This window comes from Mchenga conophoros, linkage group LG16 (assembly GCF_057382185.1).
Source record: "Mchenga conophoros isolate Kocher_MC1m ecotype Shallow Benthic linkage group LG16, M_conophoros_male_GT1.1, whole genome shotgun sequence".
Lineage (NCBI taxonomy): Eukaryota > Metazoa > Chordata > Actinopteri > Cichliformes > Cichlidae > Mchenga > Mchenga conophoros.
In genome coordinates this window covers 32,889,926-32,917,901 of record NC_140541.1, presented here as the reverse complement: position 1 = coordinate 32,917,901, position 27,976 = coordinate 32,889,926, and the positions used below count along the sequence as shown (strand labels likewise).

The 27,976-nt window shown below is 40.6% G+C and overlaps 1 protein-coding gene across 2 annotated transcripts; it reads right to left on the bottom strand.

Moving 5' to 3' along the window:
* Positions 1 to 106: 106 nt before the first annotated feature.
* On the bottom strand, positions 107 to 26,680 carry LOC146557153 (ly6/PLAUR domain-containing protein 1-like). 2 transcript variants are annotated; one of them, XM_085250145.1, is made up of 4 exons: positions 26,537 to 26,680; positions 21,478 to 21,606; positions 4,002 to 4,260; positions 107 to 2,224 (listed from the first exon to the last, which is right to left on the bottom strand). In XM_085250145.1, the coding sequence occupies exons 1-3, from the start codon at positions 26,583 to 26,585 to the stop codon at positions 4,019 to 4,021; spliced, it is 420 nt and encodes a 139-aa protein (XP_085106271.1). In that variant the 5' UTR covers positions 26,586 to 26,680; the 3' UTR covers positions 107 to 2,224; positions 4,002 to 4,018. The 2 variants fall into 2 exon arrangements, with proteins under 2 accessions (XP_085106271.1, XP_085106270.1); XM_085250144.1 differs by lacking the exon at positions 107 to 2,224 and having other exon boundaries at positions 3,278 to 4,260.
* Between the last annotated feature and the right edge of the window lie 1,296 nt (positions 26,681 to 27,976).

The window sequence follows — 27,976 nt, the reverse complement described above, 5'->3', positions numbered from 1 at the left end:
AACATTGATTAACTTAAAGTATATGTTTCTGTCTGTGTATCCCTGTATATACACATTTGACAACATTTCAGTAAAGTCAGTGAGTAGAGTCAGTGTATTTAATTAATTTTTTTATTGTTTAGCAGGCTTTTAACTGCATCTCACAGTCAACTGGATTAGATTTGGGATATTTTTTGGAGCAGCCTAGAAAGCTGAGCTGGTGCTGTCCTCCTTTTTTCCAAATCACTGTGACAGTAAGATAATTACCAACAAAAACAGCTTTTTATTTATAGTGATAAACACACTGCACCCTCTGAACTGTCACTCACAATTTTTCCACATTTTAGTGCCAACATTTTCCTGTAAACATTACAGAGCACAAAACACAGAGGCGTGGCCGAAACAGTGAGAACTACATAAACAAATTGGGTGAAGTGGTCCCTTCCTGAAACAAACACAACTGTTTCTGATATCGTTAGGCAGCGAGGCAGACACAGAGAGGAGGCAATGGCACAAAAATGCAAATTTCAACGAGGAATTGAGGTTTCAGGATAGACTAAATAGGTCCGAAAAGGGCAGAACGTGCCTCAAAGCGGCATTATTTTTAATGGCTGACTGGAAAAAGAAGTCACACTGTATTGAAGTGTATGAAAAATGGCCCTCTGTTCCCCTGATCTATGACAGGGGTCAGCAATATTTATTATCAAAAGGGAGCTGAGCCATAAATGAGCATATCAACATTATGAATAGGTATAAATAATTAAAACAAGTCTGCAGTTACTTTGTATGACTATTTGGTTTTTTAACTTTGCATTTTCATAACAATAATGCCACATTCATGTTGAATTTATAACATTATAGAACTAGGATAATAAAAATTTAGTTAGTTATTTTTTTAATTAACCACCAAAGAGAACATTTGTGAAGTGAAGGAAAATCAGATTTGTTTTAAGTAAAAAGATCTGTTGGTAGTGAAAGCAATCACATTGTGTTTATTATATTTATTTCCATATACAGATTAATTTTTTATCAAACCCAGAGGGAGGCACTGGACATGGGCAAAATAGCCACAGGTTTCTGACCTCTGATCTATGACCTCAGTAAAAAACGATTTCCTGATGACAGTATGGCCTCAGTGGCTACTTTTAAGTCATACTGAATACAAAATGTTTTTAATTTGTAAGTTACAGTAAAATTAAAGCCAAAAAGAAATATACACTGGGTCATATGCAGTCCAACTGGTCACATCACAGTGGCTGCATCCATCTTTGTGTCTCATTTTTTTACTTTGTTTCATTTAGAGGCCTAAACTAGCTAAGAGGTTTTCATACATGAGGAGTATTCGGTCAGGACATTACTGCTGAGAATCCCGAGGATCTGAAGTTGTGTTTGTTGCTTGCAGCTATTTGAGAAGTCTTTAAAAGGTATCACATATTTGCACCTTTGCCTAAAGCAGTGGTTCTCAAACTGTGGGATGTAGAACCAGGGGAAAATACAAAATGAAACTAATTGGAATTAAGAGTATGCTAATGCTATGTTTACCTTTATTTACATAATATACTTATTCAGATAAAAATGTTGAGGGTTGTAAAAAATTGTGGGGTATGGGGCATGCCAGAACAGGTTTGAAAACCACTGACCTAAAGCAGCAGGATTCATACGAGCATCCCCAAAAAGAGAGGGGTGCGCGCATTTAAATAACCTCATTCATTATTGAAAACTAATTAATTATTACCAACACAAAAACAGCATTAATCACTCTGTATACGTCACACAGTGGTCAAAAACAGAGTCACAGTTTTAAAGTTTAAACCATTTGTTAAAGAGCAGCCATCCTCAGGTGGAACCCTGAGCTTCATCATAGCTGTGCAGTATTTAAATTTATAAAGTAAATTTAAATCAAGTAATTACTTTTTTCTGCTTAAATTCAAAGTAAATATTTGCAGATTTTATTGTTGTATCATTAGTTTGCACATAGATGTTTCCCACATAGTGACTGCTCATCTCAATCTTTAAAATAAACTCAACATGGGAACAAATTTCAGGTACAGCGAACCTTAGACGTTTAAGCTGTCACGGAGGAGCAGGGAGGACTCGGCGCAGACTGAAATCTCAGAAAAACAGGTTTATTTACACACTCCAGGTGCACTATATACAGGTGAAGGAGAAGGGGGGCCAGGGTTCCCAGGGGTGCAGAGCGGGGTCGGGAAAAGCGTCCAGAGTCTCCAAACCAAACACGAGAAATCTGCATACAGAGAACAAGGGTTAGCACGGAACTTTCATGGACAGAGCTCAAAACTGGCTGAGGCTAAAGTAGCACTGACGAGCGTTATTCAATAGTCCAGCGGCGAGGTGCTCTCAGTCACTGCCTTAAGTAGCGGGAGCAAACAAGGTGAGGAGCCACAGGTGATTGCCTACAGGTGGTGGAGGCCGGGAGCTCACAATGAGCTCCGCCCAGGCAGCGAGCAGAGAGAGAGGAGAGAGAGAAAAGACAAAACATAACATGTAGCCACACAGGGCCAGCCGAGCAGGCACGGGGACCATGAGATAAGCGGAGTCAAGGCTTGCTGTGTTGAGAAGATTTATATGACCTCTCCAGCACTTTGAAGTCTTATTCTTATTGTCCTGGTCAGTCACAAGTTCAACAACCCTTATTACTACATACTTACTGCATAATGGTCTTATTTTACCTGGCCAACAAAAAGCCACTTGACTAAGCAAATAGGAAAATTAGTACAGCAACAGTTACAGTTACAACCCTAACTGGAGCCAGTAGCTTCTGTTTTCTTAACCAACCTCATCTGGGGACAGATCTTGTGGTTGTGGAAATAATGTTACTCAGTTTCAAAAGGGTCAAATGCTAAGTATAAGAGTCAAATAAGCTAAGTATTGTCCAATGTGTTAAAAAACAACAACCCAACAACAAACAAAACAAAACCTTAGAGGACAGTGGTGAACCGTCATCTCCAATGAAGAAATGTGGCTGGAAAAGATCATGATCAGCAATCAGGTAAATGTTCTGTGAAGTCAGAGCATTCCACCCCCAAAGTACTCAAGGGAGTAGGACCAAAGAGCTGTGTAGGCTTAAGGAAATTAACGAGTGGTTCAGGGAGTATGAGACATCATTTTCGCAGATGGATTGACCACTACAGAATCCAGATCTTAAACCACTGAGAATCTTTGGGATATGCTGGAGAGTACTTTAGTGATTCTGCCATCATCAATACAAGATCTTGGAAAAATGATTAATGAAAATCCGGAAGGAAATAACTGTTAATTGAAATGATGCCACGGCAAATTTGTGCCTTCTTCAAAGGTGTTTATCAAATTTCTGTTTGGCCAAACACTGTAAAACACCTGCTAAGAGGCTGAAATGGTTGTTAAAATTAAAAAAATGTTTTTCTATTATTTTATATTTGTTTATCATTTAATTTACCAATAGCCTCTCAATGCCAAAAGGTCACTAGTGAACTTTATGTGGAATCAGAACCTGTTTAGTTCAAATTATACCAAATTAACAGAACATAAAGGCAAAAACCCCATAAAAAGAACTGATTTTAAAGGTAACAGCCTCTTCTCCAACCCAATTCTAATCGCACCTCTAAGTGGTTTGTTAACAACATGGTAGATGCCAAGAGGTTAAATAAGTCATGTTCATTTGGGAGATGTCATACATGTTTTGTTTCAGTTGGTGAATACACTGCAAAACTTGTTTTTTCCTATTCATAGAGCATAGAGCAGAAATAAGAGATTTATTCTGGAAATTACACATGCTATCTTTGCTGTTTGCCTTTTTCCACCTTGCAGACGTTCATGAACCCTCTGCTGGAAGCCGTTTTATCCACCACATCTTACCCATATTCACGACATGACACATGGCGATAACTTTGTTCACTATTGTGTCGTTTTTGTTGCAACAGAAAGCCGGGACTCAAGAACAAATGCTGTAAAAAGCCTTCTCTTGTATACATTTCAAAGCATGTAGGGCAGAGCTTGTACAGTTTCAGTTTGTTTCAACGCACATCTTAGGAAAGTTCTGTCAGCACAGGATAGAGGAAAGTAGGATGATGATGTTGAAGGAAAGCACAGGAAGCCGTGGCGTGTTAAGAGTGATGGCAGCAGATGGCTGGGGTCGCTTCTTCTGGCGTGGTCCGTTACACAGCGGTGTGTTACAGCAGCTGATGCAGACCGAGTTGAGCTTCCCGGTGCAGAACTGCTGGTAACCAGAAGAGGCGATAAGACAAGCTCCAGATGAGGCACAGGACTTTCGGTAGTGCACACCTGAAATGAGGACATAAATGGATGCATTAGGCTCGTAATGAGAGGATTAAAGCTTGCGATGGAGATGGGTAACTGGGAATTTGTTCTTTCATCTACTTGAAGGAAAACATGATTACAACACCTCTTTTACAAACAACTCTTAACGTAGCCAAGTCATTACACTTAGCTGTCCTGTGCGTCTTTGAAAAACACCTTCAAGTGTGTAAATAACTGCAATTGTGAACAAAAATTAATAAATTACTGCCTGTACTTTTTCCTTTTAACATCTGTTTTCACTTGAATCAGTAACCAGCGACTGATATAGAAAAGCCAGCAACCAGCAGCGTTGATGAGGTGTTTAAATTATTGTATAGGAAAATCTGATTATGAAGATATATATACTGTTTGCATGCAGCAAATCTAAAACATAAACTAGAGGTCTAAGGGTGAAATGTATAGAGAACTGTTTTGTGTGGTCAATAATATGGAATTAGTAAGAAGATGTCATTCCCTGACCAACATTTTGGAGATGAAATGTTAGCATTACACAGTAGCTAAATATCACATATCGTTAATATCATAGCACACATTAGCTAATGAAATAATTTGGCCAGCTAACGCACTTTAATTTGTTCTCAGGATTTTGGCAGCAGTTTAGCCTCCGATCCTGATCAGACTATTTGTTTGACTCTCTCGCTTTAACTTAGCTAGGTTATGTGAATCTGTTGACCATTAGATCATAATGTAAGCATACAAAATAATTTAAAACTGATGAGATAAGTTTAAAAAAAGCACTCGGCACAGTATTTTGCCAAGTGAGACAGCTTATGTGTCTGTGGCTGTCTTACAGTTTGTCTGAGGAAAATGTTAGCCAGCCAGAAAAGACAGATCGTAGTTGGTTGGATCATGAAAACCAAACCACAGAAAGTCTTTAAACAGAAGTGGCAACTACTACAATCGTTTTTCAAACCTAGCAAAGCAGACTTTTTTTTTTCAAAATTTCCAAATCCAAGTTGTTTTGTGTGCGTACATCTCCCAAAGTAGTTTTTAGTGATAATTTAAAAAATATTTGCTCCACCACCAACTCCTCATGGGTATAAATTTTGAATTTTTGTTCTTTAAAAGATAAAAACTTTGCACAGTTAAAAAATTGCATCCATGAACACACAAAAATAGAAGAAAGACAAATCAACAGTGACTATCTCACAACCTGCTCTAAGAGAACGTGTTGTACAATATGTTCACATACTGACAGTGAAAGCATTAAATACATTTAACAATCAAAATTAATGAAGCACATTGAATTATTAGATTGTATTGTATCAGACTGTAAAGAGTTCCATCCAAGCTTGTTCATTTGTTTTGTGAAGGAGAACTTTATGAGAGAACGTTTTCGACCTTGAGGCAGTGTCCAGTTCACAATAAATACATCCAGTATAATAAAATATCTTTAAAACTATATTTACAGACATTTCAAGTGACTGCATTCGATGTTTAAAGTTCTTCTGAAAAGCATTTCAGGCACAGTTTTATATGAAGTTATAAAAACAAAATAATCCACATTGCAATAAAAGCCAAGGGGAATAAAAGAGGGTAATTTTTTCCACATATTCTTTCGCTGTATACACGGACACGTTATTTATTTATCCAGAACAAGTCAGAGGCTTTTATGAGATTACTTGGGGGAGGCTTTAACATTTTAGTGACATTTTCTTTTAAAGAAATTTAGAAATCAGACCATGAACTTCCAGTAACCCCTGTAATATTTCACTCCTCTCTCCACCCAAGTGAAACTGATGCAGGTGTAGTAACACCCAAAGATCTGTACGCTCATTTAAATTGTGCATCCTTCCCCGAAGGTGCAGACTAATCCAGGGGAAACACAGTGTGAAATGTTACAGAGCTCTGGAGGGAAAGGTCTCACCCTCTCACAAAGCCTGCAGATTAAAATCTGACTGAAGCCCTGTTTACATTTTGAATTTTAGCTGCTGGAGTGTTACAAACCAGGAATAACAAACCTGGAATAACACTGTGCGACAAGGGAAATGGAAAACTGACGATCTCTACACGAACATTCCCAAATAGCAATTACTAACATTTGCATGTAGAAAATATTTCATAGATCCCAGATCTTTTAATATTTTTATGTTATATTTATGTCATCATCATCATCATGAGAATGAAATGTTACATTCTCCATTTGTATTTATACATGGTCAAGTTCAACATATGTCCAGTATGCAACTTAATGGCCACCTAAATTTAAATTTTATTGGAGCCACCACCAAATATGGAAGGAAGAATGATAAAGTCCTTAAATATCACAGACATATAGTTTAACACAGCAGTCCCCAACCTTTTTTCCGCCATGGACCGGTTTAATGTCAGACAATAATTTTAACGCACCGGCCTTTAAGGTGTCGCTAAAATACCCTAAAATGTTATAGTAACACGTAAATATTTCTTTCAAAATAAGACACACAACTACAACACGGAAAAAGACCCAGGGAAACCGAGTTAACGATAAAAACCCTGAAAACCATGAACACACGAGCCTCAACTCTTGCAGCCCCGTACCAAACAACTCCCCGTCCATGGCCCAGGGGTTGAGCCCGTTGGTTTAACACACAATTCAATAGATTCCGATAAAGCTAAAGACATTTTTGACAACGCTCAGGACATCATCTAAAGCAGCGGTCCCCAACCTTTTTTGCTCCACGGACCGGTTTATGCCCGACAATATTTTCATGGACCGGCCTTTAAGGTGTCGCGGATAAATACAACAAAATAAAACTAGTACCGGTACCGAAAAAAAAAAGAAAATTTATTCATAACACACGTGAAAAGACCAAGGAAAACCGAGTAAACGATAAAAACAATAACAAAATAACGCTGAAAACCGATAAAAGCCCTGAAAACTATACATTTCACACCTGAGCCTCAACTCTCGCGGCCCGGTACCAAACGACTCACAGACCGGTACCGGTCCGAGGCCCGGGGGTTGGGGACCGCTGATCTAAAGGATCTTGGAAAGAAAAGGGTCTGGATTTGCTCATTTAAATTGTGCATCCTTCAATTTTTTATACACTGGACATCGGGAACCCTTCTGCAAGCACTGCTAAATATTTTGTGGGCGTTGTTACTCATTCACATATTTTGGCTAACAAATTACCAGTTTGATTATAAATCATCAGCATGAGGATTTAGTTCTACAGCTAAGGTGTGAAAGTAAGGTGCAATGACTATTACAACTGGGATCTCAAATTGTTGACCAACGAAATCAATACATGTACTGTGTCCCTTAAATGACGTTCAATATGACAGGTTAAAGGCATAGATTTTTTCTGAACTACTGGACATGGTGAGTTCAGGATAATCTTCAAAGCTGTCTTTATAACTTGGGTTTGGAATTCTTAATGTCAGGATGCGTCTACACGTACACGACTATTTTGGTAACTATAGCTTTTATTATGCGTTTTGGCTGTTTGTTTTTGATGTTTTGGATCCCTGAAAACTGACCTTTTGGAAAACTTCTGCCAGAGTTAAGAGTTTGGAAAACTTGGATTCAGTGTTAAAGTGTGGACAAGGACTTTTGAATGGTCAACATTTCTTCACGGTTGGAGTTACATCGCCACCTGCTGCTTTAAGATGGTCTTGACAACACTTGGATGTGGACGGTAGTGATGGGTCGTTCGCGAACGAAATGGCTCTTAGAGCCGACTCTTTGACGTGAACGACGCGAGCCGGCTCCTTATCGCGAGCCGTCACGTGTTTTTTTTTCTTTTTTTCTTTCTCTCACCCTCTCTCTCTCTCTCTCTCTCTCTCTCGCACTTTTTTTTTCGCTTCACTTCCCACCTGAGCCTTGTGCTTTATGCTGGGCAGAGGGGGGAGGGGCGGTAGTTACACTGAGTAGCACAGGAACAGAGCCAGAGGGAGAGAGAGGGAGAGAGAGCGAAAGTACAGTGGCCCCTACAGACAAAGCACATACAAACTTCAAATCACGTACGAACTCTGAAGCACGTACAAAAGACAACAGAAGTGCTCCAGGATGCTGGGCGCAGTGTTGAGCTTTTGTTACCTAGTGGCTACACAAGCCAGCAAGTACCGACGACCGGATTTGGTGTGTTGTAGTAACAGGTAAATGAACTTTTTTTTTTAATTATTTGAATATATATGAGTGCCTGTGTATAAATACACAAACAATACACACATGCTTTCAATTGTGTAATTTAAGTGATCTAGTAGCTCTGCTTTGGAAGTTCAGTTCATGCTAGAAATGTGTTTTGGAGTTTGTACGTGTTTTGTCTCTAGGGGCCACCGCATGTATTTATATATAAACATATACAAATAAAACTACTTTTTTTTACGTTAGTAATTCCTTTTGTGCATAATTTTATATTATTGTTAATAATAAATTAATTAAAGCAACAAAACAACCTGAAGAGCCGGTTCGGAGCCAAAAGAGTTTTTAGTGAGCCGAAAAAAAAGACTGTTTGTAACCTCAGAAACACTTCAAGAGCATGTCCCGTTCTACGATCTGATCTCACTGCAACTTTATACACAACCCCCCCCCCCTGCTTTAAGCTCCTACATCATGCCTGGTCTAGTATGTTTCTAATGCTATTTAAAAATGCAGCTTCAAGCCATGCTAAATATGAATAGTGCTGATAAAAACCTGGCAAGGCCAAGAATGGTGACTGAGTAGTTTTTGGGTGCGTGTATCTGCCAAAAAATAAATAAGCTAACGGACAAGGAACAGCAGCATGTTAGAAAGATGAGTCATTTTTTGATGCTTGGACCTGAGGAACAGAGTCAATATGTCTTTTTTTATTTTAATATTTTGAGCAGTAATTTGAAGATGGAAACAGTGGGTAACATGTTCAGTCAGGGGAAAATGAGCGTTAATAAAAGTGGGATATTACTGACAAAGAAAACAAATGTGATGGTTTTTCCTATTTCAGTCACAGGTTTTTTATTGGTGTGCTAGCCTCAACTCCTCTTCAGCTCCTTCATCTTCATTCATACCTTCATCTAGAAGCTTTATTTAAACTCCAGACCAGTCACCACCCTCTGTGTGCAATCATTAGTTCAACCCTTTTTTTTTGTACATGTCACTCACAGTTTTTCATTAATCTGGCTTCAGGTTTTATTATTTTTTCACACCCTGTCAGATTTTGACTGATTTTTTTCTCGTCTCTGGAGCTTTTTAACTTTCTCATTTAAAGTTCAATAAAGACGATCTGTCACTCACATTAAGTATCTTGATGTTGATGGGGCCATTCTTGCTGCTTTATTTTCTTTGTTACTTTTATTTTGTAATCTGGGCCCCCACCCGTGTTATAGTCTACATACATCAGGCTTAATGGCCTAACAAAATTTAATAGATCCATGGTGCATAAAGTTTGGCTTGCAATGAACATAGCGTGGAGCCAGAATTAGACATGTTCAATGAGGACAGCTAGAAACCCCATTTAAGGAAAGCCATTTTGCAAAGCTGATTTATCAGTGAGACAGTGTAATCAGCCAATATTAGCAATTTGCTGATATGTCAGTATCAGCATTTATAAAGCGTGATAAATGGAAATAAAAAATAAAAAATTGGGGTGGCTGTAGCTCAGGAGGAAGAGCAGATCTTGTGCAGCCAATGTGAAAGTGGGTGATACATGTGCAAAAAGACATCTGATCCTATTGTAGTCTATGGTAAAATGTCCCATAGAGTACAAAACACTTTTAGGTTGAGTTAAGGTCCATGACATTGCTACTGACCAATCATGTTGTTATGATATCATAGCTTTAAAATGTTGGGGAAATGTTGTAATTACCAACACTGTCTTCTGGAAAAAAATGGAAAATATTTTCTTTATTTAATTTAAGAATATGATAAATATGTTATCCATTTAGATTTGCTTTTAGCCCAATCTAGGTTACTCATATTAATTTGCTAGCGATTTTTTAATTACGTTATCTAGCTTCTTGGCTATTGCAAACTGAATGCTGAGACAACGTCACTGGGCAGTTGCATTTTTGAACCTGATAAGATGAAGTTATCTCACTTAACTTATTTATTTTTTGGCTACAAAAAATATTTTTTTTGTCAAGCACATGAACACTGTCAATGAAACCTGCCATAAACGGTGCCATAAGATGAGCAGTCAGCTAACAGATCATATTGGGTCAAGTTGGCAATTACATTAAATTTATATGTAATAATACAGCAATTAACTGTGATAAACTTGTTTAACAGTCACATGTTGCTGCCTACATAGTTAGAAATTTACATTTAAATAATACATTTGCACTGAGCAACCTTTGTGTTCAATAGGATTATAACAGGAAAACAACCATCTGGCAGCCAGTTGAGTCAAATTGAGTCAGCAAATTGTGCTCATTCACAAAGATTCATTCAAAATGACAGCAACATGTTAGCAGTCTGTAATTATTTGTAAATAGAAGTTTCCCTCAGCCTACTATGAAACCAGAAATCAAGAGAGTGGGAGATCTCCTAACATGTTATACATTTAAATTGTAGCTATAAGATACCCCTGGATTGTACTGTGAGATAACGAGTTGCTGTTGATGAGCTGATTCAGTGCAGCAATGCAGCTGTACACCAAATTTTTTTATGTTCCTTATTTTTAAACATGTTAATGAATAAAAAAGTTGAAGAGCAGCAGTCAGAGTCTATTATAGATCACAGAGGTTTCTTGTTTAATTGCAAAACTGCCCACTAACCTATAACTAATCGATCGTGGCTCAAGAGTTGGGAGTTCGCCTTGTAATCGGAAGGTTGCTGGTTCGAGCCCCGGCTCAGACCGTCTCGGTCGTTGTGTCCTTGGGCAAGACACTTCACCCGTTGCCTACTGGTGGTGGTCAGAGGGCCCGGTGGCGCCAGTGTCCGGCAGCCTCGCAGTGCGCCCCAGGGTGGCTGTGGCTACAATGTAGCTTGCCATCACCAGTGTGTGAATGTGTGTGTGAATGGGTGGATGACTGGATATGTAAAGCGCTTTGGGGTCCTTAGGGACTAGTAAAGCGCTATATAAATACAGGCCGTTTACCATTTTACCATTTAATATATAATATAATGTTTTATCGATTACCTTGAGCTCACACACAGTCAGGGGGGCTCTTCTAGTTGAAATTCTGAACAAGTCCTTTATAGACATCATGCTCTGTAATTGAGTATTGAGTATTGATTACACTCTGTATGTAGTAGCTTTAAGCGTGGAGAATATATGCATTGATGTGCCACATTTCAGGAGCAGATATCAGCATAATGAAGCTCACGCGGCACATCAGGTAAACACTCCATCACATCTGAAGCGCCTGGGTGGGATTTCGTTTAATTTGTGCGTGGGGATCCAAAGATTCAGCACTTCAATCTAAATTATGCTGTTGAGTTAATTTATGGCAAAAAGGGTGAAAGGATGAAGAGAGAAGAAGTCTAATGAGAATCAGCATGCTTGGCTGCACAGGGAGGACCGAGCCATCCAATAAGTGTCTGGAAACCCTTCAGCTACTCCTCTAAATGACTTTTTAACCAAAAAAAAGAGCGATTCACTGACACTTTAAAGAAGCACAGAACAGGATCAACGCTAATGCTTTTGTTTTGGGGGTTTTTGCCAGTGACCTTGACATGTGCAAAATAACAGTTCCTTACTGGAGACAGAGTGATGTGAGTCTGCTCTATAGAGTTTATTGTCCATTTAAATCAAACCAGACGAGGCAGTGAAATGAGATAGCGGATGTTATACGAGCTGAAGTAAAGATGTCATCGAGATAAATGGTCAGCGGGGACGGTGGAATTTCACAACAGATATTTTTGGTGAAGGATGTAGAATCAAGTAATTACCTAATTCAAAGGTGTGCAGAAGTCGAGTAGAAGAAGATGAAGTCTAGAGAAAGTGAGCATTTTGTATGACTTACAACCTTGACATTAGTGGTCCATCCATATACAGTGGATTACAAGTGGATCTAGTACTTCCATAATGCTTTTATCTATGTCTAAGCACTTTTCCATGCACTGATAAATACATCTGGGGTAACTTGTGGTTCCACATTTTGCCCAAAGATACTTCAAGATGTGACCTTAAAACAACCTATGAAAATCATCTCCATTTAATATATGCGCAACGGCAGCAATTTGCTAGCAACGCCATACGAACAAAGATGTGGGACCAGAGCAGTTAGCTGCTATCTTCAAAGCATCTTTTGTGTGCCAAGACAGCAAAACAGGAGTAAGGTGGAATCTGCTATTGAATCAGGTTGGCAGGTACATGCAGTCTGTTTGTGATAATCCTGTGCTGTGATTCGGTACATTGCTGAACTGTGGTAGTATCTGCATACTTTGAGTAAACAGAAATTCAATTCAGTCTAATAACTAATTACATTTAGAGTCAAACCACAGACTTGAAATTCAGAAGTTCCTCCACAGGTTGATGATTAAACTGCAGAATGAGGCACTCAGCAGCCTTTTATATTTGAGTGTATTAGATACTAACCAATTGGTGTTGAGTCCCCTATTGAAAATGTCACCAACACAGATAGCTGCTACAAGTACTGTTCGTCATTATATTAGTTTGCAACCACTCACACACTGATTCCAGTTGTTTGCAGTTGTCTGCAAACCTTTGGGAACCTGTCTATGAGTAATAGCAGAAGGCTAAGTCGGTCTGCGATGCTCTGGAGATAAGTTGCCTCCGGCGAAGCAAGATGTGCAACTGCTTTTCTTTCGCATGCTCAACCTCTGGACGACCAGTTTCTCATCAACAGCAATTTTTTTTTTTTTTACTAAATAATATTCAATGGAACCACTGATTTTTCCTTGTTACAAAGAAGTTAGTGTCCCATTTTTACTACTTGGCTGGCTGACGCACAGTTGTTACCCAACAACAACCAGCACACTGACCATTAACAAGTCCTGAGGCTTCAAAACGTGAAGTCCAAATGTCATGAACGAGCTCGGCTGGCTGTGTCCAAAGTTATATATACACAGCCTTACACATTTGACTACATGAAGCGGACAATGAATGTCAATATGGCTGAAAGAGTAGACACAGTCACAATACAGATGCAAATGCTTTTTTGTTTTCTCCAGGCACCGGCGTCACACACATTGTGCTGGTCGGTGTTCATTCCCTGCTGTTAAAGAATTCCACATCACATGTGGTCAAATGCTGTTTACCATTCAGGATCACTGCAGCCTGCTCAGTTTGCTCTGTGATAAAACATCCAAATTCATGAGCTACACAAGTAACCACACAGTGTGCAAAAATGTATGACCTGTAATTTTTCCTTTTAGAAATAATAATACATTTTAAAGTCCTTTAAATACTGGTTCACAAAACCTCACCCTGACAAACTTCAGCAGCCTCGCTCCCTCGATTTAACAGAATGAATGTAAACTTCCGAGAGTAACCACAGTCTCATTTCATTTTCTCTGATACAGTAAATTAACTTTTCTGAATAGCCGAAGCTAATTTAGATAAGCAGTGAAATCAGGCAGACACGGGTGAAGCCGCCATTGTCTCCATCTTGCTCCGTGATGCTCTGCGGTCTCTTTGTCGAGATGAGCGGTGGCTGGGTTGGGGTCATCAGCCGTCGTTACATAATCTGAACCGGCCCACTGACAGGAATTAGTCTGGTGTTACAGCTCTGAGTCATCGGGGCTCTAGGGTTATAATACTTTTACATTTTTCCATTAATTAAATAACTTTTATTTCATTTTGATGTCAGTTTAGTTTTGAGTTTGCTTGATTCAGTTTACTTTTTAAGATCTTGTGTTTTCATGTTTAATTCGTGTGAGTGGTATTTGTTGGGGCAGATGCTTGAAAGATTACCTCTGAATCATTGAAGCATAAAAAAGGTATTTAACTAAAGGGATGAACCAGTGTTGTGTTTGAACCCATTTTAAATTGTATCTTTAGGAATTTTGTTACTCTCAACCTGTTGCAAAAACATGTTACTTGTTCCAGTTTATTTAGTTGAATATGTGAAAAATGCCTAAGATAATAGAGTTTGACAGACACAAAATAGTATATTTGCAAAATGAAGAGGATTTACAAAGAGTTATTACCCCAAAATGTGGCACATATTGTCATGGTGTGCTGTGTCCTTACAAAATCTGAGGAAGCTGAAGAAGTGGAGGACAAAAGAAAGATTGTAGATAGGCCTAAAGACCTATCTACAATCAACAGTATCTGAAAGTGATTCTCCTAAGAAACTTTTGACTTTTGGACAGAATTGTATCTCTTTTAAAGAACAAAAACAGGAAATCCAGGAATTGCTCAGACTCAAATACTGTCAGTGAATTTCTTTTTTGGTGGTTACTTTTGAACCTGTGCACATAAAACTCAAAAACCTGTTCAGAGATGAGACACCGCAGCTTCAGGTGGTGAAATCAAACCTCCACAACAACAATAAAAAAAAAACAAGATGATTTTGTGCTCAGCCGGTGACATGTTAGTTATCTGCCTTCATCAACTGCCTAACGTGCTGCACTGCCACACATCAGCCACTGTCGTTTGATTTTCAGAGGAATCCGAGGGGGAATAATTGCGCTTATTCGTCTTGCCATCGCTGCTTCATTTAGTCAGCTGCCTCTGTGAAGATTTTACATGCTTAGTGTGACGGCAAGACTAAAGCGCGCAGCAGTGATCATCATCTATGGGCTGTTAAACATGTTTTTGAAGACAGTTTTAAGCAATAATGTTGCCCAGCTGAACTGCACGTTTTCATTTGTTTCCTTAGTAAAAAGCGTGCTGTTTTTCTTGTCTTGATCACTACAGCTGGATTAACTTACAAAGAGAAAAGTCGCTGGGTACCTTTTAATAGTCGTGATACAGGACTGTTTTATTATTATTCAAGATAGCCAGAAATCAATCCTTTCTCTGAACCTCAAATAATGGCAAATCAACTGAATAGCTAATTTTAGTTACTGAAAGGTGTAATTAATATTTTAAAGCAAAATGTTACCAGTAACATCTGTCCATTCATTGATACAGTCAGCTTCAAATTTGGCAAAAGTGTTGCTGATTACCTGAGTAACTGCAGTGCCAAATTTGAGATAATTTAGATGACCCCTTTTCATACTTTGGCTAAAAATGATTCTCCCCTTACTAAAAAAAATCAGCAAGTCCAACTCTGAATGGCAGTCTCACCAGTGTAAGACCTTGCTGCAAAATGATGGGTGACACACCTCCCCCTTGTCCCTGCTTCCTCCATGGAAGGAGTGCCAGTGGGATTAATGAGACGCTCCATTTGGAATCAGTGTCTCAAGCCTTCCTCAGAATGCTGTTGGAGTTCTGCTTGAAGGTGGAAATTGAAGATCTCCCACTCACGTTCCTCCAGGTCTCTCTGTCATTGCATTGAAGTTATCCAGCACGACAATGGAGTTGCAGATGAGGCATCCTCTAGCACAACAACCAGGAACTCCAAGAAGACTGGGTGCTCCTGACTGCTGCTTTGCAAACAAGTGCAAACAACAGTCAGGACTTGTTACCAAATCCAAAGAAGCAACCTTATCATTCACCAAGAAAAACGTAAACATACTGGCAGCGAACCAAGGGGATAGTAGGAGACCCACCCCAGCCTCCTCTCATCGAGGGCAACTCCAGCTTTTTCCAGGACACTGTTTCAGAGCCCGAGCTGTGTGTTGAGGTAAGTCTGAGTATATCTACCTGGTATCAGTCAACGTACCAGTTTGGGCTGCTTCCCTGCCAGAGCGGTGAAGTTTCACATACCAGTAGCTAACCTCAGCAGCTGAGGGTCGGACCTCCAGGGTGTCCCGTCACCCTACACACATCACACTCAAACCCTATAGCGCCACCTGCAGGCAGTGAGCTCCAAGGAAGTATTTTCACTTTCTTTTGTTGTGACATTTCCACATCAAAACCTTTAATTATATTATTATAATACTTTATCACTATCACCAGCAAAAATACTTTAATGGCAAACTTTCTTTGGTATGAGTTTGTGTGCCATTACACTAATCTACCGTCTCTTTGAGACTGCCTCTGAGGAGTTGCAAGGTGACCACTTTCATATCATTTATTACAGTAAATCGACTCCCCTCCATTAAAGGAGAAAGCTCTGAAATGAAAGGTGGCCCACTGGAGCGTGACAATCATCTCCTTTTTTAAATACACGGGCGATAAACATCCGTCTCCAAGCTAAAAGCACAGCCTTTTATGTTTTCTCAAGACATAATCAAAGGAGAAAGATGATTATAGTAATAGAAGACGGGAAGCAGAGCTTGCTTCATGCTGCCCAGCAGAAAAAACTGCCATCATAGGAAAAGATGTTTGCTCTGCATGTGGTTTTGTTGACTGCTGGTGCTTTAACAGGGATAGTTTAGGGCTGTTCATCGGGTGGGGGGTCCTTCCCTTTTCATGAACTAGCTTTTCATTGGTTTATGATGGAAAACAAAAGGCAGGCATCAGGTGAGAGTTAAAAATGAGCTAAATTACTGGAGTATAACGGCGTGAGGCTGTCAGACAAACACAAGTATGGTATCTAAATGTAGGCACAAAGGAGCAGCTGATATCTCACATGGCAAAATGAGCCCTAAAAGTTTACCCAGAATGCACTTTTTCAAGCTTTGTCCAATGAATTATCAGAAAGAAGTTTAAACCCCCGTTCTCTGCGACCTGCTGGAGCGGGGGGGGGGGCTAGGAGGAGGAGTTGGCCGTCCGACTGCGGTCTGGAGTGTGGGGCCTCCCTGCTGCTGCGGAGTTGGGGCGGTCTGCCTCCCCCCACCGCAGGGAAAAGGGTAACACCACCTGGGTCTGGGTGCAGTTCCCCCCTCCAGGGGCAAGGGTACCTAGACCCGGTTTGTAGAGTACGCTTGGGGAGTGTGATCGTGTGTACAGCGTCTCTTTATGTCTGTCTCCACGTTGGTTGAGTGTGGAGTAAGTGTATATAAGAGCATGAGGGTGGGAATGGATGTTTGTATCTGTGTGTGCCTATATTTCTGTGTCTATATGTCAGGTTGGGTGTCAGGCGCCACCTCTCTGGGGACATCTCAGGCCCTCCAAGGTTTGGAGGCCTATCTTCCCCTACCACCACTTCCCCTGCCAATGGCGGACTCCCTCAGACATCGGTGTGTTGGTGGTTCTTTGTGTCCGGGGATGGACGTCCAGGTACACACCGGCTCACTCCTTGGCGGCCGCTTATCGGGGCCTGGAGCCTGGGGCTCGCTCGGGCCACTTCGGAGGTGGGGTGCCCCCGGCCTCTCGGCCTGGGGCTCGGTCACTCAGGCACGGCTGGCTGCCGGCGGAGCTCACGGGCGCGTCACTGCAACTCCCCCTGGCTTCTGCTCCGCGGCTGCTGAGTGAGCCCTCATCTGGGACTCTCCTCAGCTCTTTCTGGGACAGTGGCGCGGCTGCCCCTCTGTTGGTTTTCCTTGGTCTCTTGTGTTCTGGGGGCCTCTGGATGTCTGGAGTTTTGATCTCCTCCATACCTGCTTCATGCCCTGGAGGATGGGGCTGTGGCCCCCCCACACCCTCTAGCAGATCATTACATGAAGGAACCTTTAAAAAAAAACAAGCGCGTCCATGCTCACAGGTGTACACACGGGTGATCACACCCACAAACTACACCCTTTTTGGCTCCTACCTCAAAGCACACTGTGTTCTGTTGATCTTATGTGCTGCACAATAATGTTTAACATTTAGTATTTACTGTCATATTCCCATATATCATTGTGATGTTGTTTATTCTATTACTCTTGTTCTCTTCTGCTTGTTTTCTTTTTTCTTTCTCAGCAGGTGATCCAGGTGATTGATATATGCATTTTTTATTTCTTTTTTTTTTTCTGCTCATTCTGTTGGTTTTTGGTTTTTGCCCTTCTCCCCCGTCCCTCTTCTCAGCTGTTTCTCTTTCCCTCTTTCTTTCTCCCCTTCTTTCCCCCAGTCAAGTCTGTCCCGTATTCAGTAAGTGAAAATAAAATGAACAATAAAAGGTGAATCAAATGGACCGTTACGGCAAGGCTGGGATGGTCAATTTGGTAAAGTAAATCCGTTGGGCATCTTTCTTTGCCTTTAGACAACAATTCTGATGGCAAAAGAGCCAAACGGGACAGGCAGAAAAAAAAAAAAAAAGAAGTTTAAACATTGATGCTTGTTCTATTAGGTCCAGGTCAAACATTAACCTGGAACATTTTTCAGAATCTATGATCATTGCCATCACAATGAATGCTGGTTACAGAAAAATCATGGTGAACAAAAAAAGCAGATTTTGGCTCTAGACTGTGCCTCTGAAGGGGGTGTAAAATTGTTCTTCAGGCCTGAAAATTTCCTTCCTTTCTAATCTGCCTTTAAGAAAGCAGATGATTGTTTAACGCCCTCCAGATACAGAAGCACTGATCTTCAAGCCCCAGCCGAGGATGTGCTCCTACATCTGCACTGAGGAGCATGCAAAGTCGCACACTTGTGGCGGAAATCTCACAGCAAGTGTACTGTGTAAGAATCATACAGCTGCACAAATTTCCATTCTTATCACTTGTACACGTCGCTCGGAGGTGCCGTTGCTATTGTGAATCCATCTATTGCACTGCAAACAGCGATAAGGTGCGGTCAGTCGGATTCCCGAGCTCTCCTTGTACTCGCAGAGCAGCATTAATGATAACACTGCGAGATAAAAGCCGGGACGTACATGAGCATTCATGCAGAAATTTTCTTATTAAAGAACTGTCGACACCACAGTGCAGCGAGCTCGCCCTTTGAATTGGGATCCACATTTCCAAAGACAGGAACTTATTGAGTTTGCTCATCAGCTGTAGAGAGAGAGAGAGAGAGGGAGTAACAACACCACCCGCCCGCATGCATGCACGCCTCCAATTTCCACTGGGTATTAAAATGAAGGACACCTCAGGGAGAGCGACCTTTAGTGCCCGTGCTCTCACTAGTAGATAGGCATGTAAACACTGCAGGGTTTTTGTGGGATTTTCTGTGCGTTCCTGCTAACTTCAAGTCTGAATAGCCTTTACTGAACACGGTCAAAGCCGAGTGTCAGCTCGCTTTTTAAATGACATTGAAACCTTCATAACAAGGTTGCACATTCTTTATTCCGAATAATGTGAGCCGAACAAAAGCGATGCAAATGCACAACTCTGAAAAGAAAGCAGCTGCAAAACATGTTGAATAAGGGGGAGAGAATCCAAGCCGCCATGTCCAACCAGCACCTGAAACCGCAGATCACAGATACTGTGGGTCTCTACGTCACTGAACTTCAAACACTGAAACCACAAGCGATGGACTGTGGCTGCACTGCATAATGTTTTTTTTATTTTTAAACTATCACTCACATAAAACTTTATTAGGGACACCTGCTCATTTCTAACACCACACCAATTTCTAATAAGCCAATCACGTGGCAGCAAGTTAACGTGTATGTAGACATGATCAGAATGACCAGTTTTGAGCTGGTAGGAAGGCAACGGCAACTCAAATAACTACTTATTACATTCAGGGTGTGCAGAAGAGTTTCTTTGATTGAGGATGTTTTCTCAGCACACTTTGTCTCTTAGCACCTGCTGAGCATTGTTTAAACACCACAGCCTCCTTGAGTGTTGCTACTGACCGTGTCCATCCCTTCATGACTACACTGTTCCCATCTTCTGATGGCTGCTTCCAGCATGATAACACACCTCAGATCATCTTAAACTGGTTTCTTGAACATGGTGTAACAGGAAAGTCACATCATGGATTTGCAGTAACTGTGTGATGTTATCATGTCAACATAGATCAAAATCTTAGAAATGTTTCCAGCACCTTGTTGAATCTGTGCCATGTAAGTCTCAGGATCATGTTATTTCTTCCAGCAGTGTTACTTGGTAAATGGCCTGTATTTGTATAGCGCTTTACTTAGTCCCTATGGACTCCAAAGCGCTTTACACTACATTCAGTCACACACACATTCACACGCTGGTGATGGCAAGCTACATTATAGCCACAGCTGCCCTGGGGCGCATTGACAGAGGCGAGGCTGCCGGACACTGGCGCCACCGGGCCCACTGACTACCACCAGTAGGCAGCGGGTGAAGTGTCTTGCCCAAGGACACAACGACCGAGACGGTCTGAGCCGGGGCTCGAACCAGCAACCTTCCGATTACAAGACAAACTACCAACTCTTGAGCCACGATTGCCCCCCAATACACCTTTATTCATCTTTTTATCATCATTTTCATCCCTGAGATACTTCAGCTGAATACATTTTGGTCCTACTTCATGATTATTGTCTATAAAGGGAAGTTTCCATTGGGTAAATGATGACTGAGTGGATGAGTGGACTCCTTTCTCCGGTTTTGTTAAGATAAACATGATCGTTCAGATTCTTTGGTCTCGTTAGTCCACTGGATTAAATTGGTGGTCATTATAAACTCAGGATGAACATACTCCGAGTTTATTGAGCTAACTGATCAGCTTTTCTAGAACTGAAACAGTTGGTTTAACCTGTTCTAGCCTACAGCGCCCTGTTCACCCTCTTGTGTTTTTAGACTCCAGTGCTGATCACTTCCTGTTCCCTCTTCCCTTTTTCCACTTCGCTCCAGCTCTTTCCTTATTTCCCCTCCAAGTCCATAAAACTCTTCTTTCTTTCACACGACCTCAATTACTTACAGGCCAGCACACTGCTAGCAGTGTATCTGCAGGGAGCTGATATCGTCCGAAGCGTCAGATCTGGCGGTTTATCTGTCAGGCTCTGTTGGATTATAATTCGCAGGATATGAGGTGTAGAAAAGTCTGATCTCACACAAAGGACACAGCTGTCTGTGTATGCAAAATATCTCTCTCTCACATGAAAATGGCACAGTTTATATCCATGAAAGCTGCCCCGCAGCTAAGTATTTCATCCTCTAATGATAGTCGTAGTGTGGCGAGGGCCCTGTCCTCGCTGACCTCAGATCAGTTTGATTTCAGCTGACGGCGGTGGCGCCTGGAGAGCTGTCTTTCTCTTGTCTTTGCATAAAGAGAGGAGCCTTAAAACATGCCAGAAATACAAACTGTTTCTTTGGCGTCACTTCAAAACGGCCTTTTGTTTACAAGATTTCCTCCAGCTGAGGAAATATAACTGCCTAAGCGCCCACCAACACAAACACGCTAATCCTGCCTGGAGACACGGGGAACAGTTGTGCGCTCTGAATTCTTAGTTTATATATTTGAGTTTGGGATTCTATTAAAGTTTTACTGTAAAGCTCCACATAACCACGCAGATCCAATCCGCTACACCAAGGTCATGACCTACCGTCCTCCTTCACCAGGACCTCCTTCTGGCACATGTCCTGCACGTTCACGGTGCAGTTGACGATGAACTCTGGCGTGGAGCAGTCGTGCGTCATCTCACACTGGTAACACTGGATCTGCAGAGCCAGCCCTGAAACACACACAGAAACCCCCTCATTCACGATAACTCACCCCAACAAGGTCCTCGACACTGTTTTTTCCTCCAGCTTTATCATGAAAGTTTCACCTCAAAGTGGAGTCGAGTTTTACTTTGTTAAATATTCTGCCTTTTACTTGCGCTGTTTCAAATCTGTGTGACAGATAATGCTCAATTATTTATCTGCCTTGCTGCTGGTACGTTTATCTTAGCAGCACATTTCATCATGTCTCCCTTTGATAGCTCATATTTGTCCATTTCCACAGTGAAGCTGACTTGTTTACGCCGAGTGTCCTTCAGGGGGCTTATTTACTGGGAGCGAAGGATAAACAGATTTCCGGCAGAAATCCAGTGCAGGTCATGAGCACGCTAACCTGAATCTATTTTTCATAACTGAGAAGATATATTTTTAACAGAGCGAGTCACACGCTAGAGACGGGGATCAGTCACACAGCACCTTTCAAGTCTTACACATCACTAAAACACCACACCTCAGGATTATTAACATATGGGAAAAGTGTATAGGCTACACATAGATCCTCATGTCTCTGTGGCTGACTGACTCATGGATCATCTCCCTGCTCGTTCCTCAGGCTCCTCTCATGTTGTGTTTTAACTACAAGTTATTTTTAAAAAAAATTCTATAAAAAGAAGAGTCATGGTTTTGGATAATTTCATGTTTTTGTCTTTTTCTATCAGTTTCATCTCCTCTCTTTGGTGATTTTCAATTTCAGCTCAATTTTATTTATACAGCGCCAAATCACAACGAAAGATGCCTCAAGGGGCTTTGTATTGTAAAGTTGCTACAATAACGCAGAGAAAACCCCAACAATCACACAACCCTTTTTAAGTGACCACTTAGCGACAGTGGGAAGGAAAAACTCCCTTTTTCCAAGGACAAAAGCTCTGGCAGATGCAGGCTCAGGGAGGGGCGGCCACCTGCTGCAGTCAGGGGTGACCAAGAAAATTTATGAACGTTGAAAAACAAATAGTTACAAGTAGGGGAAAACTTTCATTTCATAGAGTTAAAACGCTTTTTAGAGTTTATATGATCAGACTTTGATGGATGTGTTTGATACTTTGAGTCTACAAGCTGTGATTAAGCTGTATTTCTAATGTAATACCTGTTCCTGCTGTCTCCAATAAACTTCATTGGATGAGCTGTATCACCACACTGTCTTAAGAAAAGCCCGGTCTTTTGTTGATAACCATGAACAGCCTCCTTTAATCTTGAATTACTGCTCTCAGGATGAGGTTATAGGACGCCTCTAGCTATCATAAAGGTGTATAAAGGGTCATTTGTGCCCCCCAAAAAATCAGTATACTGAATAATAACATGGTGGGATGTATTTCTATAGTTGTATAGTTCTATAAATGCATAAGTATGAATGTGGGCTGACACCCATTATTTTGTTTTTATCATAAATTCACTGATTTGTGCCTTTTCTCATTAATGAGACAATAAAGTTATTCTACTCTATTCTATTTTCCTTCTATTGTGCCTCCAGCACATGCGTTCCTTACAATATAAACTACAGATTTTAAAACATTAAAAACTAAACTGAAACAAGCAAACCTACTGAAAATGAATTAAAAAAACATAAAAATTAAACAAAACACAACTAGAAAACACCCAAAGCAATAACAGCTGTGTTGCCTGTTCCACATCTGGACTGTTTGCCACGCTGCCTGTTTCTCAATAAAAGTGTGTCTCCTACATTTGGATCTTCTCGGACAGCCACACTTTGATCCTGCCTGTTCGAAGATGGCATCCTAATAACCCTGATCACCGGCTGGACTGGATGTTCAGAGGAGCACCGCCGTAATACGAAATCCACTCCTGGAGTGGAGATTCATGTTGCAGCAGCAGCGCAGGTTTAGATAAACTACCTCTTTAATGAGAATGATTTGATACTAGAAATATTCTGAAATGTAAAAGTACTCACTTCTCTTTTATTTTATTTGGCTGTTGTGCAAATATCCATGCATGTGAACATTTACAGGTATAAATACATATGTATGTAATGTGTGGGTACACATGCTTCCATATACAAGTCTTGCTCGGCATTTTTAAGTGCACATGCATTTGTCCCTACACAATAAAAGCATGAAAGACCACCACGACATCACTAGTCTAGGTCTTTTCTTCTTCAGCAGTTTTAATCTCAGAATGTCAATTATGAGTTACAGGATTTTTTTGTATCAGGCAGCAGCTGCATGCGTCTCCTTTAGTGCTGTGGACATGGAGGTGGGGTAGTAACCATGAAGGATCCTTTTCTTCTTAAAAAGTCTAAAAACCAGGTGACTTATTGTGCACTTTTTATTTTAGAAAGGCTGCTGATGTTGCTGACTAACCCTAAGGAAAAGCTGCCTCTCCTCCTTGTTTTAGATAAAAAACACGACAATGTACAATGTATTATCCTGTTCTGAATCAACCTCTCGGGCACCTCTGGATCATTTTCAGCAAGTGTTTTTCTGTCTTCTTGTACTTCTACTCGAACTATACTGGGTGCTGGTGCTTCTTCAGTGTGTCAGAACAGTGATCCTCAAGCTTACTTTTCATTTTCTGAAAGTGGAAGAGTCCAGGTGGCGAGCAAACACTGTGTTTTTCAAATCCTGTGTTTTCAACGTGGCTCCACAGTGCACATGGTTTCCTTCTCCGTGCGACACCTCGGGGTTTCACTGTAAAACTGTGCGATGACAGTCTGACCCCAGGGGATGGATTCACGGTGCACAAACCCATGAATGCAGGAAAAATGATGAGCCTGCTCCTGGTCTTGCTCCTCGCTGCCTTCAGGCATGGAAAGCGTGCACTGTAGATCCAGCTCTCATCACCTCCACATGAAATTCAGGTCAGTTTGAAACAAAGGTTGATGTTTGCACTCGATGTTGCTGGACCAACATTCAGTATGGTGTATTGGAAAAAATGTGATGCATCATTAATCCTGTAAAATAGTTATTATGCTACCTCTGTCTGTCTAATAGACAACACATCCTAATACTATTCATAGTAATATGCTATTTAAACATTTCCTCTTATTTTCGAACCACTAAGATATGAAACTCCAAAAGAAAAACTGATTACTATGTTCTGGCTTTTTGGTGGGGATTGCACAAGAGGTGCAGCACAGTAAGATCGGTGCTAGTGTACTCCAGCACGTTTACTGAAGGACTGCACTGAAGCACAGCTTAAATGTAGTCTGTTTAAATGTGCTTTGTTTAAAAATTAACTGAAACTAGCAGAAAAATATGAAGAAACAGCAGCTGTGGTGTGATGTCCATGATGTGCTCCAGAGATGTTTGTATGATTTTGAAAAAAGGCCAGGCTGTACTCTCCAGTAATACCACTATCAGCCACAAGGTGGTGCAGTGTGTCAGAGTCAAAACTGCACAGCGTTACTTTTAACTAAACTTCTGGACAAGAATCAGGGTATTTTTATGCATAGCCTTATTTTGGTAGCATAAAACAGAAATGGTCTCTTTAAATTAGCAAAACATAAATATTTTTAAGAAGAATTTAATGATGGTTGGGATGAACAACTTTATCGCAATCACTTTTTTATCCAATTGTGTTTTCTTTTTTTTCCTTTTGATCTATTTTGTTTTATTGTTTCCCATTTGTGATCTGTTCTTTTGTGTAAATTTTTTTAACTTATTAATTACATTTGTTTTCTATATACATGTTATTTAACTACACTTTATTTAAACAAATTTGTTAAAACTTGCTAGAGAAGGTAAACATTAAGTTAAACATAGCAAACATATTTTAGGGTATTTTTGGCAAAATAAGATGTAGAACTCAATAAAATAAAATGCAATATGAAAAAAAATCTTAAGAAGGTAAAAATTAATCTGAAATCAAAATAAGTCAAAATAATCAAATAAAATCTAAATAAAAATAAAAACTTTTAAGTAATTTGATACATAATTATCTGTTTAAGTTCTATTGAATGTGCTGTAAGGCATAGATATTCAGATTACAGCAGTACAATGTGTAATCTTGAAAATAAAACTATAGTTTTTTTTTAACCTTGCACTGAATTTACTAAAATGTACTATTTATGGAGATGTGTATAAAAATAAATACATGAATAAAAAACAATGTTCTGGCAGAAAATTACAAGAACATTTTCTGTTTTAACATTTTTCTAAAATGTAACTTATCTTTAAAATGCTGCCACCTCGTGGCAAAGGCTTTCATTACATTTGTGTTGAAGGTTTTTACTAAAAGTACCTTTAACAACTTCTTTGCTGGACAACTTGATCATAACTGTACTGGACATTGTACTCCGTTCATTTATTTTATTTTATTATTTACTTTTTGTTTATTTAGTAATTTGCATGTTTTAAATATGAATATATATGATGCTGAGTTTTATAGTTAAAACTAAATCCTGTCCACTTAACACATTAAAGTGATATACACATTAATGAGCCAATAGTAATGTCACGTATGTACGACTGTACCTTTGTACATACTGAGTACTTTAAGCATATTCTAGGCAGAAACTTTTGTTCTATTAAACAGGACTGCGACTTTTACTTTAATACTTTTAAATGAGTTATTAAATTTTCAAAAATCGCTGTTTAAAGAGTCGTGCAGACATTTTGCACGTTATAAATCTGTATGAGAGCTGCACGTGCAGCTGAAAAACATCCTCTGTGTTTATTTCTGATGAAAATTTCTGTTTTTGCGTCTTTTTCTCTTCCTTTCCAGACCCTGGAGAGGCCCCTGACTCTGCTCTCTCTCTCCGCCTAAACTTACCTGGATCGTTTCATGCGCACCGGAGCGCACAGTCCGCGCGTGCAGACTGAGCCTCCTACAGTAATAAAGGTTTAATGTGAGTAAATCCACATCAGTCTCATTAGAAAAAGGAGCAGAGAGCCTCCCGGTTTGTCTCCCACCAGCGAACAGCCTCCATACCTGAGCCGAGGAGCAGCAGGAGCAGAGAGGAGAGCGCGAGGAGCCGCATCGTCCGCGGATCAGTAAGACTCCGCACGGGAGTCCGACAGACGGAGGCGCGCCAGCTCGGAGGTGCGGACACGGAGCAGCAGCGGGCAGCCTGGCATGGTGAGCCTGACGCCTCCCGCGCGCCTCCAACGCGCTTTTATCCTTCTTGCGCACGCACACAGGCGCGTGCACGGAGACACTGCGCACCACGTGGTAAAGAAACTTTAACCATGTACCTTCTCACTCTCCTCCTCCATCACCTCCTTTTCTTCTCCTCTATTTACATTCTCCTAGTCTTCTCGTCCTGGTTCTTTCTTCCTTTCCTTCTTTTCCACCTAATTCTTCTTTCCCTCTTCTGGATCAAAGTTCTTCACCAGCCACTTCTCCTCCTCTTCCTTTTCCTAGTCATCTCTTGTCTCCTTCTTAGCTCCTTCTCCTTCTCAGTCTCCTACTCCTCCTTTTTCTTCTTCACAAACTTCTCATCATCTTCGTATTCTTCAACTGTCCCTCCTCTTCCACCTCAGGAATAAAGTTCTGCTTCACCAGCTTCTTCTCATTGTTAGTACTATTCACAGTAGTAGTAGTAGTAGTACTAGTAGTATGTGGATATTTTCTCACCTGTGTTCAGTCTCATTCATCACGGGAATCAAACATCGACTTACTGACATAAATAATTAAAGTTTTCACTCTTCCAGCTGTCTTAAATCCCTCTGATGGCTCCTAATAACAACAGTCTCATATTTATGGCTCATTATTAAACAGAAATGAGGCGATAAAGTGTCACAGATTTAGTGCTTTGACCTCCAAAGTCCCTACTCAGATTTATTAATCTCGTGAGTTATAGGAATCACTTCGCCAAAAGTTTTAGCTCCATTTCAGACTTTGACCCAGCAAATGATCCACAAACACTGGATCAGAGGTCGGAGGTCACGGGTACAGTTTGTGGAAAGCTTCATTCAAACTATGATAAAATGGCACCATCGGGCCACGTGTTTGACACCACTAATCTTGGTACAATCATACATGAAGTTTTAAAGTGGTCTGTAAGTTGTCTGAGCTCCTACAAACTGCTGCTGTTATTCACGTGTCATAAGATGGGAACAAACCCTGGATGATTAAACGTGAACAGACTGTAAAACTATAAACGGAGGAGCTCTCCGGTTCAGTATTGGTCAGGCGAAGCAGCTTTCAGATGCTTTTCAAAGACAAATAAGCCTGTCTGCAGAACTCTGGGGTGGTAAAAACCGTCTGGATTTTCTTTTACAAATCCTACAGATGAATCAGTCTCCCGAGCGCCGTACATGGTGGGCTAATATTTCACATTTAGCTGAAACGTGGGTGAACTAGCCCTCGTATCAACCTGTCCACCGAGAGCACAGACCTGCACGCGGAGTAAGAGGATTTCAGTGCAGA

Excerpts from the sequence above, each read along its gene's own strand:
- LOC146557153 (XM_085250145.1), bottom strand. The coding sequence starts at position 26,585 with ATGCGGCTCCTCGCGCTCTCCTCTCTGCTCCTGCTGCTCCTCGGCTCA. Across the intron at positions 21,607-26,536 it reads CCTGCTGCTCCTCGGCTCAG|GGCTGGCTCTGCAGATCCAG; the intron begins GTATGGAGGCTG and ends TGTGTGTTTCAG. Across the intron at positions 4,261-21,477 it reads GGTCCTGGTGAAGGAGGACG|GTGTGCACTACCGAAAGTCC; the intron begins GTAGGTCATGAC and ends TCCTCATTTCAG.